We start from the raw sequence: 20000 nt of genomic DNA, 5'->3' as shown, positions 1-20000 counted from the left end.
TATGTATGTACGTGATAGATTTATGCATGTAAGTTTTCTATTTTTAATCATTTTAATCTTGTAAAGAAGCACCTGTTTTTCTAACAAAGATACGAAGTTTTATCATTGGAATGTCATATTTGGAATGTAACATTTGAACTTGAGAAAAGTTTTGCATATATTTACTGTCCAGCTAAAAAATTATATGTATCAACATGCATGCCTTTTTCTTTTTTTATTTACTCACATTCTTTCTAGGATGAGGAATATGTGTGAGCATGCGTCAGTGTACTTATATGTATGTGTATGTATGCACGAGTTCTGTGTGTGTGTGTGTGTGTGTATGTGTGTATGTGTGTGTGTGTGTGTGTGTGTGTGTGTGTGTGTGTGTGTGTGTGTGTATGAATATGTAATCATGGTTAAGTGACTGTATAGTTCGCTTGGCAGTCCTATGTTTCCGGATTCGATCCCACAGTGTGACGTCTTTAATGAATTTAGGTAGACGGAAACTGTATGGAAGTCCATTGGCTGGATTGTGATTTCAGTTTACTGATTTCACACTATTTCACGCTGATTCTGCTCGAATATAAGATTAAGGGTTCACATGTGGGCGCATAAGCGCAACCGTGTGGAGCTCTATCGACCGCTACAACGATGAAGACGAAGCTGTTTTGGAGGGAAAGTCTCAAGAGGTAAGACCGGTGTCCATCACTTTGAGCTAGAATCGAAAAAGCAACGTATGGAGTTGAAACACCCATAATAGCCAACGAAAAATAATTCAAGATTCAACTTCTTGCAGAAAAGTGATGCTAACCGTTTGTGGGGATGCAAAAATACTGGAATATTACCGGGAAAAGAAATCTACTGTGAAATGCTGTCTAAGAAACTGAAATCAGTAATTCGCACCAAACGCTGATATATATATATATATATATATATATATATATATATATATATATATATATATATATATATATATATCTTTAAAAATATTCACTTATTCAGTAGCCATGATAAAACTCGGAGTTTTGGATGCCAGGGTGGGAGCCCACGTCAACATCTCTTCAGTTATCCAGCCATTGAAAATTCCTGGCATCCGAAACTCGGAGTTTTATCATGGCTACTGAATAAGTGTCACATATTTTTACAGATAAATTCCTCTATTTGCATAATATCGAGGTCTCTTTCTTTCTTTTGTTGTCCTTCCTGTCATATATATATATATATATATATATATATATATATATATATATATATATATAGTGTGAAAGCAAGTGTTATTATTGCACGAAAATGGACGCTCATATACGATCGCCCGTATTGTTGAAACCATTGAAAAGTTGGGTTTTGCGTTGCTGGAACTCCCTGCATACAGTCTAGATCTCATCCTTTCCAAGTAATACATCTACGAATCACTTAGACATCGGAAAGCAAGGGGACGATTTCGAAAACAGATGTAATTGTTCAACCCCTGCTTTTGTTTTAATAGATTACAGAAACGAGTATGTGTATAAGTTTTGAGTTACCCTCGTATTAACAAACATACGTACATGTTTAATTTTCCAGACGGTGCTTGGGAACCCAAACACATTCGATCGCGAATCATCGTGTTAAGCTGGTGGATCTTTACAATCTTCATCACTACATACTTCACTGCCAACCTTACAGCTTACTTCACAGTGACCATACAGATCTCTAGCATCGAAAACCTCAAAGACTTGGCTGATGACAAAGACATATTACCGTTTACATTGGCTGGCTCAGTTCTGTATACAGAATTTAAGGTAGATTAACTTGTTATTATTCACATACACATATACACACCACACGCACATATATATAAACATATGTGCATAAACATGCATACACACACATACACGCATACACATAATATTGTATGAAATAGAAGCAGTATTAGAATAAAATAGCCATTTTCATAATATACTTACTGTAAATATTGCGATATTCCTCCTGAGAATATATATATATATATATATATATATATTGTAGACAGACAAATATCATCCAACAAGTGTGTAGTTAGAATGCTAGATGGATTTCTGCCTCCTTGAGTGATATGAGTAGCATGTAATCACAGCCAATAGTTTGCGAAGATGAAGTTTGTTGCCACCGATATAGAAAAACAGTGAATAAACAATCACTGATATTGCGAATAACTGCGTGGCTGAATAAAAATCCACACCATCACCATTGCTCTGAATTGAGTATGCGAAACAAGTTCGAATACAATCGAAATAGTCTTGCTTAAATTAAAACAAACCTCGTGATTTAAGTTTATTTTGTGTTTTCTAACAAATTTTTTCTTCCAATTTCATTTTTCAGAACAGAACAGACGCCGTTGGCAGGGAAATATTCCATCAAATGCAAAGCGCTCCAGTCATAAAAAACGCCGCTCATTCCCTTGACTATGTCAGAACTGGGAAGTATGTTTTGATAAGCCTATGGTCCGAAGTCAAGCTCTACGCTGCACGATATTGCCACGAGTTTATTGTTCCAGGAAACCCTTTCACCTTGAAGACAATAGGCTTCGGTCTTCAGAAAGGCTCAGCACTAACAGCTGAAGTATCCCATTTGTAAGTGGATATTTTATTTTAATATATATATATATATATATATATATATATATATATATATATATATATATATATATATATATATATACACACAAATAATATATGATTATATGCATATATATGTACATGTATGTACATACATACCTTCATCTACATGTATATATAGATGCATATCTGGGTGCATGACGTTGCAAAAAAAATGGACAAAATGATAAACAAGGTACAAAAACACACAGGCCACATTTCCTTCATCAGCTGCCACCATTATAACACTGGCGTTTCGAAGAGTTAGGGCAGTGCATCGTTAAAATGGCTCTTCGCACGGACACACACACACACACACACACACACACACACACACACACACACATATATATACAGTATTGCTTTTGAATTTTTTTAGTTAAAATCCTGCTGAGGAGTTGATAAAATAAATACTGTTCAACACTAGGTCAACATCTTAAATTACATCGACCTCAGTGCTCAAATTGGTACTTATTTTACTGACCATGAAAGATAAAGTCGACCTCGGCGGAATTTGAACTCAGAACGCAAAAGCGGACGAAATGTTGCTAAGAATTTTTCCCGGTATACTAATGTTCACTTCCTTACATCAGCATAATGAACTATCAGGTTACCCCATAAGTTCTGTTCGAATTTTGAATAAAGAAAACAAGTAATCAAATGTTATATTTAATTGAAATTTAATAATCAATGTACTTTCCCTGATTATCTATGACTTCCTTCCATCTATTTACGAGCTTTTTAATCCCATCAATGTAAAACTCTTTTGGTTTCAAAGCGAAGAACTCTGAAATGTCAGTTTCGACCTTCTCCTGGCTTGCGAAAGTTATGTCCCTCAAATGATTCTATAAACTACGAAACAAATGGTAGTCTGAAGGAGCAAGGTAGGGAGAATAAGATGGATGAGAAATTTTTTCCCAACCAAGCTCTTTGATCTTCTGTGATGTGATCTTTGCAGTGTGGGGTCGCGCATTGTCCTGATGAAACATTATTCCTTTTTGATTCATTAAAGCTTGGTTCAAACACTCTAATTGCTGACAGTAGATTTGAGCATTGATTGTTGCATTAGGTGGTAACAATTCAAAGTGAATTACTCCTTTGCAATCTCACCAGATAGAGAGAAAAACCTTTTTCCCATGAACTTCCCTTCTCGGTTGTGGTTGAGCTTTTTCCCTTTTACCAAGTTACTGTTTACAACCTTTAACATTTCGATAGAAGATCCATTTTTCGTCACCAGTCACAAGTCTATTCAAAAAGGGTGAAATCAGTTCGCGAGAATGGAGAGAAGAGCAGATGTCAACTCGGAATTTGCGGTTGCTTTCGGACAATTCATGAAGAACCCATTTTCCAAGTTCAGAAACCTTTCCGAGTTATTGAAGATGACGATGAACAGTTGTATGGTTTGAACTAAGCATTATTGCCAATTCTTCAACTGATGATGCAGGATTTTCTTCAAGTAATGCCTCAAGGAGCTTATCATCAAACTCAACTGGACGTCCTGTTTGACCTTCATCTTCAAGGCTGAAATCTCCACTTCTGAATTTTGTAAACCATCTTCTGCAAGTTCTTTCATTCAAGCATTCTTTCCCATAAACTGAGTGTATGTTTCGAGTCGTTTCGGCAGCAGAGTTTCCTTTTTTGTACTCATAAAGCATTACGTGCCTCAAATACTCTTTAGATACTTCCATGTTAGAAAGGGTTTTGGTTTTTAATCAAAGAAATTTTAATTCTATTATTCTGTAAAATAATATTTAATTCGTTTAAATGTACACAAATGCATAAAAATAATTTTTAATTCCATTAGAGATTCTAAAATACTATTAAATTTCATTCATTTTTAAAAAAGGTAAAATCGGACAGAACTTATGGGATGACCTGATAGGTATGGGTTTTGTTCGTGTTTTTCCTTCAAATAATTCAAGTCAGTTATTAGCAAAGTGACAAGAAACAAGGAGAGGAAATAAAGAATGTGTAGTGGCTAACGATATGTATATATATATGAGTGTGTGCATGTAACTGCATCTGTATATATATATATATATATATATATATATATATATATATGTATATGTGTATAAGGGTGAGTGTGTATATATATGTGTGTATAAGAAATAAAGACAAGGGGTCGAAGAACCCGATTTCTATTAAAACCCCAGGGGAACAACTTCACCACGACGACTGCTATTATTATTACTCCTAAGAAACCAAGTCTTGACCACACTATTCAATTTACAAAAACAGATAGTAGTAATTTGCGGCCACAGTCAGTTGAACTTGTCATGCTACCAGAACTAACGGAAATTACCACCTGTTTCTTGCAGGAAGAAGGAAAGTAAACTATGAACGTTAATCTTAATTTTGATTTTGATTGAATTTCTTTTATAGTTCTTTTCTCTTTACATATTCCATCTTAGTACATATTTTTGATAAGGTTTTTCAAAAACCAAAACATGTAAAAGGAAAATTAAAATGTACCCAATTTTAACAAAGTAACATTTTGTTCTTGTCTTTCACACACACACACACACACACACACACACACACACACACATATATATGAAAAACAAGGAAATTAAATTGATTAGAACTACCAGTAAAATCATTCTTTTCCTTTTCCAAATTATATATACATACATATATGTATATATGCTTATCATTTTGTCCACGTTTTTTTGCAACGTCCTGTACCCAGATATGCATCTATATGTACATGCAGATGTAGGTATGTACATACATGTACGTATATATGCATATACTCATTTATTATTTGTATTATATATATATATATATATATATATATATATATATATATATATATATATATATATATATATATATATATATTGGAGAAGGAAAAGAATGACTTTACTAGTAATTTTAATCAATTTAATTTCCTAATAATATAATATAATTAAATTCTACAGTTTCGTTTGTAGATCTAGTAAGTTCATTGTTAATTTCGGTGGGGAAATTTTTTAAAGGTTCCTAAAAAATCTCCCCATCGAAGTGAACAATGAACTTACTAGATCTACGAACCAAACTGAAATTAAATTATATTATATTTTTAGAAAATTAAATTGATTAGAACTACCAGTGAAGTCATTCTTTTCCTTTTTCAAATAATCCTAACTGTACCAAAGATTTCACACATTTTCCAATATATACACCACACAACACACACACACACACACACGTATATTTCGCTTAAGAGTTGCGAGACTAAATAACCTTGTGTAGAACACATTATACATATGCTTCAGAATAAAGCGTTAGTCGAGTATAGAGCAGTAACAAGAAATTGAGATGATAAAGGAATAAACCATTGTCTTATGAACTTCTACACCTTACAGCAGAAACAGCTGTAAGTTAACATAACCTGTTATTCCTTTGTTATCTTATTTTCAAGCGCGCGCACACACACGCACACACACAATACACACGCATGTACATACATATAAGCAGAAATAGATATTGGGATTACTTTCAAAGGAAAGATCGTATTGCAACTTAGAATAAAGAAATCAATAGTTTAGGATTAAGTGACAACAGCATTTATTAAAACAATGAATCAGACAAAGGGCATTTTATATTGTCGTTTTAAAGAAAGAAAAACATGGACGCAAAACCATGTGTGTGTGGGTGTATATATATATATATATATATATATATATATATATATATATATATATATATATATATATATATATATATATATATATTATATATATATATATACGTACATATACATATATACACATGGTTTTGTGTCTGTGTCTTTGTATATTATGAATAGTGTATGTACACCCACTGTGGTAGTTTGGGCAGACAAAACCCATGAGAGTGGATTCGGTAGACAAACTGAAAGAAGCCTGCCATATATATATATGTGTGTGTGTGTGTGTGTGTGTGTGTGTGTGTGTGTGTGTGTGTGTGTGTGTGTGTGTGTGTGTGTGTGTGTGTGCCATCCACTGCCTCATGGCGTTTCGGCAAAAGAGACAGATAAAATAAGTACCAGGCTTAAAAACAAAACGTACTGGGAGCAGATTCATTAGACTAAAAAGGAAATTCATCAAGGCGGTTACCCAGCCTAGCCGCAGTCTAACGACTGAAACAATTAAAAAAATTAGAAAGACACTGAAAGAAACAAATAAACAAGGATAGTAGAGTGATATAGGACAGAGAGATATTCGCACACATAGAGCGTCTTTCGACTATGTTAAAGAAATTCTCACAAAATGAGACGTGAATGTACATAATGCTTCTTTTCTTTCCTTCTTTTCTTTCCAGTTTGAACGTCATGAGGGAAGCTGGCTTGATCGAAAAATGGCGTCAGCAGTCTTGGGCCAGCGAGTACGTGTGTTCATCGACGGAAACTTCCATCTATAAACCAACTCCTCTCAGTATGAATTCCCTAGGGGGATTATATATCATATTCGGAGCCATTGTTTTACTGTCGAGTGTATGTTTTCTAATGGAAATCTTCATCTTCAACCGCAACAAAAGGAAACGCATCCCTCTGAACTATACCCAACGACACTAGTCATGTTTATGAATGTTATACGTTATACGCGTTCCTGGTATTTTTGTATTGGTTGGATTTGTTGTTGTTTCTACAATGACCGTCGAATCTGTTCTTGTGTTTGTCGTTACTGGGACTGCCATTGTTGTTGTTTTTTGATGATAATAATGCTGATGATGTTGTTAATGCGGCTGCTACAAATGATGACGATGATGTGTCTCTTATTGCTGTCTTGTCTCGTGCTGTTCTGAATGTCACTAACTAGGTTCCTATTAATAATTTTTGTAATTGCAATTACTGTTGCTATATATCTATTTCCTTTCTTATACAAGTTTTTGTTATTAACCTTATCGCTGCCGCTGTTTATATTTGTTGTGCGCGTGTGTGTCCATAGGTATATATATATATCGCTGCCGCTGTTTATATTTGTTGTGCGCGTGTGTGTCCATAGGTATATATATATATATATATATACCTATGGACACACACGCGCACAACAAATATAAACAGCGGCAGCGATAAGGTTAATAACAAACAAGTTTTTGTTATTAACCTTATCGCTGCCGCTGTTTATATTTGTTGTGCGCGTGTGTGTCCATAGGTATATATATATATATATATATACCTATGGACACACACGCGCACAACAAATATAAACAGCGGCAGCGATAAGGTTAATAACAAAAACTTGTATAAGAAAGGAAATAGATATATAGCAACAGTAATATATATATATATATGTGTGTGTGTGTGTGTGTGTGTGTGTCCATATATATATGTGTGTGTCTATAATATATATATATATATATATATATATATATATATATATATATATATATATATATATATATAGTTTTAAAGAAAAGAACCGAAGTTAATGAACTAATCCATGAAAATCCACATGGATTAGTTCATGAACTTTGGTTCTTTTCTCTAAAACTATATATTTATATTTTATACTGTGAAACTTAATTCAATTTTAATTCTTAATAAATTGAAATTAATTGACTTTTTACCTGTAAATCTGGATTTTTATCCCTATTATTATTATTATTATATATATATATATATATATATATATATATATATATATAAGCGTATAAGAAGGGATGACCACTATGTGGACATCCGATATGCTAGAATGAGGTCATCAACGACCCAACCACGAAGAAAAATAATGTTCTCTAGAAATAATGTTCACCCTATATATATATATATATATATATATATATATTGTGTAAATTATGAAGGTAAGAAATTAAAATAATTTAATTACCAGTGGTTCGCATGCGTAATAAAAGTCATGACATAAAATATTTTTATATATAAGAGTGTATAAAAATTTATACACAGAGAGGTTGTATATATATATATATATATATATATATATATTCCTTGAGGGTGTTATGATGTCTTTTTTAAGCCTAACTAATGGATGGCCGTTAACGCCTCTGGAGATGGCTAAGCCATCATCTCTATATAAGCCGAAGTGTGAGGACGAAACACGTTAGCTTTGATACCCATCACGTCAATCGTTCAATTGTTCATAAGAGAATGGAATTAATGGAATCGTCCACAGTCTGTTTCCATTATTTATTCCATCAAGTCCTGCAAGTGGGAATGTTAAGGTGAACTACAAGATTTGAACACAGGACACTGAAGAGATCTAACTAAATTCTATAAAACATCTGGCCAGAAGCTTTACCATTCCTACAGACACAGTATTATGATTTTTATGTATTTATTCATTAAGGCGGCGAGCTGGCACAAACGTTAGCACGCCTTCTGAGTTCAAATTCCACCGAGGTCAACTTTGCCTTTCACCCTTGTGGAGTCGATAAAATAAGCACTGGGGTCGATGTAATTGTCTTATCAACCTCAACCCGCCCAAAATTGCTGGCCTTGTGCCAAAATTTGAAACATTTATTTATTCTGACAAGATGAAAACTTGAGTTGATCCCATCCAGATATAAACTCGGACGTGTGAGTAGGATTGAATTAGTTATTCAAAAGTGCCTACTTTCGTAATCTACATTCTCACACGTGCACTTACACAAATAATATGTTTATACAAAAATTATTAAAATAACTTAAACTGTTCTGAGTGATAAATTATCTTCAGGAAATAAATTGCAAAAAATAAATAAAATAAGAAATAAAGATTTATTTTTCAGTCGTTTTTTCTTTTTCTTCATACGTTATTTGATGAGTTCGTATTCAAGGTAAACCATTCCGGGTGGACTGGAAGGGGAATCATTCCTCTCCAAATAGTACTCTCTATTCAGTATTGCATGGCGGCGAGCTGGCAGAAACGTTAGCACGCCGGGCGAAACGCTTAGCAGTATTTCGTTTGTCTTTATGTTCTGAGTTCAAATTCCGCCGAGGTCGACTTTGCCTTTCATCCTTTCGGGGTCGACTAAATAAGTACCAGTTACGCACTGGGGTCGATATAATCGTTTGTTCTTGTTTGTCCCCTCTTTGTTTAGCCCCTTGTGGGCAATAAAAAAATAAATATTGCATGTTAACAAAACTAAAAATATTAAAAAAACACTCGTTATTCATGCATTACTCCCACTTCTGACATTAGGAGAACTGTTGTTGCTGTTTAACCCTCGGTGAATTCTAATCCAGCAAACCTAAGGTTCCAAGACATTACAGCTGTGACTATCTCGCCCTTTTAGGAGTTATACTTGGGTCTTCAGTTGATATACACCCATCGATGATATGTTGTGTTGCAGTAGAGTCGTGCAAATTCTTTGGCCATGTATTGAAGGTTATGAGGGAAGGAATGTGTCTCCAGAAGCTGCTTTCCAAGTCTCATGATGCTACCCGCTTCGTCTATTCAAAATTTGGTCAAGGGATGGACTTCAACGCTCGGTGGATAAAAGATGTTGCCGAAAGAATATGATAAGACATTCAAGGGCCGCCTGGATCGATCTTAAGACTCTGCCTCGTTGTATTCGATTTAGTTAGATGCAGTCTACGTCACTGTTCATGTGAAAAGTAATTGTGCTGGTCAGTAAGTCCCCGTGCTTCCTGGATCCTTGGTATATGTGTGTGTATATGTTTTTATCTTCAGTTATAAAAACAATTTTACATGAATCGGATAGGTTCGAAATCACTGCATATATTCTTGTATACATATATATATATATATATATATATATATACTTATTTTATCGACCCCGAAAGGATGAAAGGTAAAGTTGACTCCGGTGCAATTTGAACCCTGAACGTAATGCCAGAAGAAATACTGCTTTTTTTCCGGTGCGATAATGATTCTTCCAGCTCGCCGCCTTACTCAAATTAAATTTTGGTTTCAAATTTTGGCATAAGGTCGGCAATTTTGGGGGAGTCAAAAGTATGAAAGGCAAAGTCGACCTCGGTGGAATTTGAACTCAGAACATAAAGACAGAAGTAATACAGCTAAGCATTTCGCCTGGCGTGCTAACGATTCTGCTAACTCGCCTCTTTGTCAAATTAAATAACAACTCTTGTATATTGAGAGGGTCATTATTCTTCTACTCTTGGCACAAAGTCAACAGTTTTGAAAGGACAAAAAATCGATTACATTAACCCCAATGATCAAATGATACTTATCTTATCGACCCTAAAAATGTAAAATTTGTCCTCCGCAGGATTCGAAATTCAAAAACCGTAAAGAGCTGGAAGAAATGCTATTAAGCATCTTACTGTGGCAACTTGCTGTCTTAAGTGAGGAGGGATAGTATTAACGCTAATCCAAAATATCTTACATCGTCATTACACCGAATGCCGAGAAAAAAGTAAAAAATAAAACGGGAATATGACTTACCCGTGCTAAGTCAAACAGGAATATAACTTATCACTCATGGGAACAGACGTAGAGTTTGTTAATTGTTGTTGCTATCATTTAGTCGTCGGTTAATTTTCATTGAACAGTCTAAACAATCGTGTAGGCGTGGCTGTGTGGTAATAAGTTTGCTTCCCATCTACATGGCTGCAGGTTCAGTCCCACCGTGTAGCATCTTGGGCAAGTGTCTTTTACTATAATATTGGACCCACCAAAGCCTTGTGAGTAGATTTCGTAGATGGAAACTGAAAGAAGCCCGTCGTAGATATATATATATATATATATATATATATATATATATATATATATATATATATATATATATATATATATATATATATATATATACACATACATATACGTGTGTGCATATATATATATATATATATATATATATATATATACGTACATATACGTGTATATATATATATACGTACATATATGATAAATATGTGTATGTATCTTTGTGCTTGTGTCTGTCCTCTACCACCGCTTGACAACCAGCACTGTAACTTAGCGGTTCGCCAAAAGAAACCGGTAGAATAAGTACCAGGCTTAGCAGAAGAATAAGTACTGGTGTCGATTCATTCCAGTAAAAATTATTGAAGGTAGTGCCCCAGCATGGCCGCCGTCTTATGACAAGTAAAAGATTAATCGAATTGAAGAGCGCAAGGGAGACTACTCCTGAAAACGAGACGGATAGAGAACAAGTTGATGGGGGATGAAACGGGTAAAATGAGACAGTAATATGATGGCACATAATTAGGTGTGAACCGCTTTAACTTTTGACAGATCATAGTTGCACTGGGTAAGTCATATGATCATAAAACTACAGATTTCTTGTTCGCTAATTCAATTTTCGGCTGCATTTTTTTATATCTGGTGTAAAGTAGAAGATGACTGGAAGAGGTCGTGAAAATATGATTGAAGGTGAGCGCGTGATGTAGGTCGGAAAAATAAGCGTACTGCTGGATTCAGTGAAGGGAACGTTCGTTATAAGGGCTTGGAAATGAAGGAGCACAATGCAAATGTGGAAAGAAAGGGTGTGCACCGTAAGACTGGGATTAAAAACAGGACGTTGGAGAGTTGAAAGAAGGGGGTTTATATTGTAGGGCTAGAAAAAGGGGTTGTACATTGTATGGCTTGGAGAAGACGGCGCATAATAAGGTGAGAGGAGGAGCGAATTGTAGAGCTGGGAGGGGAGCAGAATATAGGGCTGGAAAAAAGATGAAGCAGTATGTAGGATGGGGAGAAGTGGTGCACAGTATAATATGAAAAGCAGGACGAAAGTATTGTAGAGCTTGGGGGTGGTGCACAATGAAAGGCTAAGAAAATAAGGAACGAAGTTTTGAAGTCGATAAAAGGGGATCATATTGTAAAAGCTGTCAGAATAAGGTGAATATTGGAGGAGTGTAATAGAGGGCTGAATAATTTGGCACCGCATTGCGATTGTGGCTGATACGGGGCTAAACAACAGCAAGAAGAAGAAGAATAATGGTGGAAAGGACGTATCCAAATAGTTGCATGTCCTGCTAGAAAAAACAACTTAAATCTCCTCAAAGCACAAACTACAGTCATATAACAAAATGAGTAATGCATCGTAAGGTACACCGTTCCCTAACAAAAACATCGATGGTATTGTCATGGCTGGAATGATTGTGATTGTAGGTATCAAAGATTGGGACAGGTCACCTCAACGCAAGAAAATCTTTGTATGGATCACTATATCACGGTTAACTATGGACAAGGGTGATAACTCTATTCCAGTCACCTTTTCAAGGTAGACAACTCACCTTCTATCTCAATCGTTCTCAATATTTCTCACTCTCTCTCTCTTTCTCTCTCTTTACCCTCACCCATTTATTACACTCGGTAATGTAATTGCCATGCAATGAAAAAAACATTTGTGTATTAGTAATTGGGTATTCTACCAGCAGTATATTGGATAGATATTATCCATTAGTCGGTTGGATTCACAACCTTTAACTTTCTTGAAATATATATATAGGTCATCAGCTGTCGAACGCCGACGAAGGGAAATAACCCTGAAATCCGGATACGTTCGTGCTGCTGATCGAGGTGAGAGGGATAACTTCCCTTGGCAAACAGGACACAGTCGTGTGTCGATAAGCCAGCTGGAGGAGATGTCCTCCTGGGGCTAAAAGCAACAGTAACATCCACCCCTAGGGGTCAGCCACACTTAAGTGGCAATATACTACACTTTATCGTGCAGTTACTGTTAATACTTCATTTAGAGAATTAACATTGCTTATATATATATATATATATATATATATATATATATATATATATATGTCCCTTCCTCCTTGTTCCACTTCCTCCCTCCACCATCCTCTCTATCTATTTATCTATCTGTCTTCCTCTATCTTCTATCTATCCCTCTGTCCTGGCCTCTACTTCACTGCTATACCCTTCTGTCCCTTCCACCTTGTTCCACTTCCTCCCTCCACCATCCTCTCTGCTCTCGTGTGACCTGTGGTCAGCTTTCTTTTCACTCCAGCCGCTGTGAAGGCAAGACGAACTACTAGCGTTCTACCTCAAATTCGCGTTTGGCCGTACGGCTTTTGAATGTTGTTTTCACTGTCCAACTTTTCCTGTCTTGGTTTGTGTTTGCCACCTTGGAATCCTCTGTGTAGTGGGTTGATCCACTACTCAGGAAGAGACTATTCTAGAGTACGCTCTGTCTTATCTTCGAAACGTCTAGTTAGAATAGAGACAGCTGATGAAGGAATATTCCAAGTGGCTTTCCGTTTTCCTATGTGTTCGTTCCGTTGTCTGTAGTTCATTGTTCTAACGTCCTGTACCCTGATATGCATATATATACACATGTAGATGTAAGTATGTACATATATGTGTGTATACATGTATATATATTCTTTGTATTATTACATTATTGAACGCACACGTCCTTTTTTGCAAGTAAGTCTATATATATATATATATATATATATATATATATATATATATACACACACACACATATATATATATATATATATATATATATATATATATATATATATATATATATATATATATATATATATATATATATATATACATACATATATATATTACATGTATATATATATATATATATATATGAATATATACATACATATATACATATATACATATCTATCTATCTATCTGTTTATATGTATATATACATATATGTATATATATATATATATATATATATATATATATATATATATATATATATATATATATATGTATATATATATGTATATATATATATATATATGTGTGTGTACGTGTGTGTGTGTGTGTGTGTGTGTGCGCGTGCGTGTTTGTGTGTGTGTGTGTGTAAAGGCAGGATCGAAGGATCAAGATGTACGAAGTTAGTGAACTTCAAACAATCCGTAGAAGATATAAAAAACAACTTTCAGGAACAATAGTCGTTTATTGACGCAGAAGGTTTTGAATTGTTCCGATATCGAAGTATGATAAGCTGAAAAAAGTTAATTTTATAGTTGATGGTTAGTAACAGGAGTTGTTGCATATGCAAATAAACATTCAAAAGTTGGGGAATGAAGTAGATAAAGTCCAGGCTACATTCGTTTCATAGCTAGCGGAACTTCGGAAGTAGTAGATTACCCAGACAGGAAGCTACTCTTCATTATATGAAGTTTACATTGTCGTTGGGAATCCCCAACGAGTTTACACTGGACCTCCCAATGAAAATGTAAATTTGATATAATCAAGGTATCCTTGGCCTAAAGAGTAGCTTGCGGTCTAATCTCGTTTGGATACCTTACTACTTCCGATGTTCCACTTCCTATGAAAGATATGTAGCCTGGATTTTATCTGCTCTATTCCATAATTTTTGAATATATATATATATATATATATATATATATATATAGAAAGAGATAGAGAGAGATATGCATATATATATATATGTGTGTGTGTGTGTGTGTGTGTGTGTGTGTGTGTGTGTGTGTGTTATTTAAAAGAGTTCCAGCTCTGTCTGTTTTTTATGTTTTATTTATATTCTTATGAAATTAATGTGGGATATAGAATATGGAATATATAATATAATATAATATAAATAGTAAAATGAAATGAATATGTATATACACAGTCTTTATTTGTGAATTAAGGCTACCATTGATTTCATGTTAAGACGAGTAGGAAAATATCGTAGTGTCTTAACAATTTTTCAAGCCGATTACATGGAGAAAGGTGTCACTCCATTTTGGAAAACAGTCACGTTTCGTTCACGGGATTTCTCGTAAATTCGCGTAAATGAAACAGTGAATCAAAGGACGTTACTCTAGCAGGCATGTTTTGGATTATGTCTCCTTTGGATTTGTCTTTTCGGTAAATTTCTTAATTATTTGTTCTGTGCATGGTGTCTCGTACTTGTTTGTTGAGGTTGGACGTCATTGGAACTTATTTCTCCTTTGTGTGAATTTTATGCGGTGTGTGTGTTCACGTTTATGAAGGGGCTATCATGGAACGGTTGCCCTCGTTTATAGTTACCCTCGTTTATAGAGGAGGGGTCTTCTTTAAAATATTGCTTATGTATGCAGGGACAGAAAGCAGCTTCATTCCTAATGTTGAAGATATCTGTTAATTGTATAATATTTACTTTTACAGTGATGTAGAATTAACATAGCTACCTCGTCCTCTGTACTTATACATGTACACACATACACACACTCCCACACACACACACACACACAAACATACACACACACACCTTTTTCCATATGTACATACGTACACACGTGCACATAAACTCACATCGATAAAGACACACCCATGGACACGCACTCGTATCCTCATTTCTTGTTCACAATGCAAAACTGACTTCAATAATTAGTAAGCCACCAAAATAAGAACAACAAACAACAAGATAACAAAGACAACAATTCTAAAACCATTTAATTGTTTTTATATTTTAAATCCCACGTTCTTTGATGATTGGTTGGTTTCATATGAAACTTGTGACTCAGATAAAACCTCATATCTCTCCAGTTGGATGAAAATGTATTCTTGGTCTTCTTCTTGAATCGGCTTAGAACCGTTTCAATGATGGCACACACCACTCCAAACACAGCCAAACAGGAACAGACAATAAAAATTCCACCCAGATCACCCAGACCTATCTTCTTCGCTTTCAAATTCTTCGATTTCTCTTCTTTTAGACATTCATCATCTGATGGCCACCATTGCTTCTGGTATTTCTCAATTAAACCAGATTGTTGAATCAGCATCAGTCTGTTAAAAGAAATATTGAAATTGCAGAAGTAATAATAATAATAATAATAATAATAATAATAATAATAATAATAATAATAATAATAATAATAATAATAATAATAATAACGATAATAATAATAATAATAATAATAATAATAATAATAATAATAATAATAATAATAATAATAATAATAATAAAGAAGAAGAAGAAGAAGAAGAAGAAACAACAAAAGCTATAAAACAAATGAAATCCAAACTAAAACTAGAACAGCAACGGACCATGATAAAACGATGGCAAGAAAAGCCCCTACATGGTAAATACTGGGCTAAACTAAATGCGAAAGAAATAGACAGAGAAAAATCCCAGCAATGGCTGAGAAGCTCAGGACTCAAAGCAGAGACTGAAGGATTTTTAATTGCTGCACAAGACCAAAGCCTCCCCACCAGAAATTACCAAAAACACATAATGAAAAGAAATATAACAAGTAACTGTAGAATATGTGGAGATCGACAAGAAACAATAAATCATATTATCTCTGGCTGCCCAGTCCTGGCTAAGAAGGAATATATTCACAGACACGACAGAGCTGGGACCTATATACACTGGAAGCTATGCCAACATTATGGAATAGCAACAGAAAAAAGATGGTATAAACACACGCCAGAAAAGGTCACAGAAAACGAGAAAGCAACCATACTCTGGGATATGCCAATACACACAGATAGAGAAATTAAGGCAAATAGACCAGATATAGTTGTCAAAGATCATGAAGAAAAAAAATGCTTTCTAATTGATGTATCAATACCAGCAGATGACAACGTTTCTCTAAAAGAAATGGAAAAACTTTCAAAATACAAAGACCTGGAAATAGAGATAACTCGAATGTGGAATCTAAAAACAGAAACAATTCCTATCATAGTAGGTGCCTTAGGTATAATAAAAAAATATTCAGACAAATACATAACAAAAACACCAGGACTTACAAATATATATAACATACAGAAAATTGCACTACTGGGTACTGCACACATTCTACGCAAAACACTTTCAATACAGTAAACATAAGAGCACCACAGCAAACCACAGCACATACCCAAGGCGCACAGAGCTGCGCTCGGTAGTGAAGTGAAAGCACGTTATAAAAATAAAACTACTGAATAATAATAATAATAATAATAATATTAATAATAATAATAATAATAATTAATAAAAAAATATTCAGACAAATACATAACAAAAACACCAGGACTTACAAATATATATAACATACAGAAAATTGCACTATTGGGCACTGCACACATCCTACGCAAAACACTTTCAATACAGTAACCATAAGAGCACCACAGCAAACCACAGCACATACCCAAGGCACACAGAGCTGCGCTCGGTAGTGAAGTGAAAGCACGTTATAAAAATAAAACTACTGAACAATAATAATAATAATACATAACAAAAACACCAGGACTTACAAATATATATAACATACAGAAAATTGCACTATTGGGCACTGCACACATCCTACGCAAAACACTTTCAATACAGTAACCATAAGAGCACCACAGCAAACCACAGCACATACCCAAGGCACACAGAGCTGCGCTCGGTAGTGAAGTGAAAGCACGTTATAAAAATAAAACTACTGAACAATAATAATAATAATAATAATAATAATAATAATAATAATAATAATAATAATAATAATAAAAGCCTAATCATCGCTGCCTAGGATCAGGCATTGAATACCAACTCAGTGAAAAGGGCAACGAACCCCTGTAGAATGTATAGAAAGAGGGTCGAAAGCGTGACTCACATTTGTTAGTGCTTGTGAAAGTCTTGCACAGAAAGAGTACAAGTGCAGACACGACAAGGTAGCCCAAAACTATGCCGGAATACGGATACGAGGTAATGGGTGCTTGGTACCAACATACACCGGAAAAGGTAATCGACGAAAAGAGAAGGCAAAAGTCCTCTGAGACTTTGACTTCCAGACAGACAAGATGTTAGAGTACCGAAGGCTGGATATAGTAACATTTAGGAGGGACAAATAAGAGTGCCTAATAATCAACGTAGCAGTGTCAGGAGATCAACATATTATCATGAAAGAAAGAGAAAAAATTGATAAATATGGAGACCTGAGAATTGAGATCACCAAGATGTGGAAGCTACGCGAGACAAACATAAAGGTTGTCCCTATTGTAATCAGAGCATTGGGTTTAATACCACCCAAACTGAAAAAAGCATCTGGAAACTTTAGAAATACCCTACAATCTAGGTGTATTGCAAAAGTCGGCATTACTTGGAACTGCACACATATTGCGTAAAGTATTGCCTGTTTGAGGTCCATTGTGACTTGAGAGGAAGTACAACCCCCCGGTAGACACCATACCTTCAATCAACAGCATCGAGATATTGGATACTGTGCGACGTCTTAAATAATAATAATAATTTCCGTTTTTGTTACAGGGCCAGTAGGTTTTGATAATATACGTATAAGTGATCAAATGGTTCTCATATTATCGACCCTGGAAGTACGAATGTCAAAGTCAACCCCGGCCGAATTTGAGCTCAGAGCATAAAGACGGACGAAATGCCACTAAGCAATTTGCTTGACGTACTAAGGATACAGTAACTCCCAGTTCACCACACCATTTGCTCCAATATATTGAAATGTTTTATTAGGGTACAAATAGCGCCTTTCTAACTTATATTTTTTATTAAGGCATTGACTATTTATCATTTAATGATTGCATGCTTGGGCAAATGATAGTCATGTACGCAAAAATCCCGCTGAAAATATATGGTAAACCGTAAATGCCAGGGACAGTAGAGATAACCACCCCGCTTCACGTTGAAGTTCCATCTGCCGTTAAACACACCTCTTTATAACCGAGGGTTTACGTCAAGATCTATATCCAAATAAAATATTAAGTCTCTATGATAATATCCATTACTCACGTGCTTGATATGGCCGACAGGTAAGGTGAATGCTTTGGTGTGACGAATCCAAGACCTTGTCTGGGTGTGTCACCCCGAACTACATAGTATTTACCGCAGTATTGGCCAGCAATGTAATAAATCAGAGATTCGTCACTAATAAACGCATAATCATCATTATCAACTAATATCAACACGTCTTTCTCTTTGGTCACTTCTGGGCCACTGGCCATGATGTCACCGATCCTTTTGTAATCTTTATTGGAAACATTCTGAAATAGAAGCATCATCATTATGTATGTATGTATGTATGTATGTACGAATATGTGATTATATATGCTAACAGAAAGACCGCCCTCCGGGCGGTTTTCTACTACCACTTGGTCATATGTTCACATTTGATTCACAATTCTAATAATTTTTTTATCATACTTTCCGTCTAATTATTTCTTTGCATAATACAGCTCACTTGCTTAGTAAATATTGTTTTTATTATTTTATCACAATCATAATCTCTCTTTTTTAAACAAACATCTATGTAGTCCAACTACGTTTAGCGTGCAAAACAATAGCAGCGATCACGTAGAGATATATTAAAACCTGCCGTCGTCTCTTTGCTGCTAAATGTTCTTTTTCAGTCGGATATTTTTTTGGACGCACCACGTTGAATTGCAAAATTCTAATGTGATATTTGTGTAATGACGAAAGCAGGCCTGGATTGTGTGTGAGTTTATATTACTGAGACAGTGTGTGTTTATATTAGAGACACAGTATGTGTGTGTGTGAGAGATAGAGAGAGATAGAAAGAGAAAGAAAGAGACAGAGACAGAGAGAGAGGAGAGAGAGAACATTGCAAACTATAAA

At 34.9% G+C, this 20000-nt stretch overlaps 2 protein-coding genes across 2 annotated transcripts in view; one reads left to right on the top strand and one right to left on the bottom strand.

The window, feature by feature from the left end:
* The window catches only part of LOC106871503 (ionotropic receptor coreceptor Ir25a), a 34187-nt gene extending 26612 nt beyond the window's left edge, over positions 1–7575 (top strand). Inside the window, exons 12-14 of the mRNA XM_089341972.1 lie at positions 1546–1763; positions 2323–2573; positions 6885–7575. Coding sequence (XP_089198098.1) covers positions 1546–1763; positions 2323–2573; positions 6885–7137 — 722 coding nt within the window. The 3' untranslated portion in view covers positions 7138–7575. The remainder of the gene's footprint in view (positions 1–1545; positions 1764–2322; positions 2574–6884) is intronic.
* An 8291-nt stretch (positions 7576–15866) lies between these two features.
* LOC106871502 (glutamate receptor 3) overlaps positions 15867–20000 on the bottom strand; it is a 9909-nt gene continuing 5775 nt past the window's right edge. The window contains exons 6-7 of the mRNA XM_014917990.3: positions 19158–19408; positions 15867–16219 (exon numbers count right to left, since the gene is read on the bottom strand). Of these exons, the coding sequence (XP_014773476.2) occupies positions 15883–16219; positions 19158–19408 (588 nt within the window). The 3' untranslated portion in view covers positions 15867–15882. The remainder of the gene's footprint in view (positions 16220–19157; positions 19409–20000) is intronic.

The sequence above is a fragment of the Octopus bimaculoides genome, chromosome 25 (assembly GCF_046866305.1).
Source record: "Octopus bimaculoides isolate indiv1 chromosome 25, ASM4686630v1, whole genome shotgun sequence".
NCBI lineage: Eukaryota > Metazoa > Mollusca > Cephalopoda > Octopoda > Octopodidae > Octopus > Octopus bimaculoides.
Note: the sequence above shows the minus strand (reverse complement) of the source record. Positions and strands in the feature narration are given on the sequence as shown.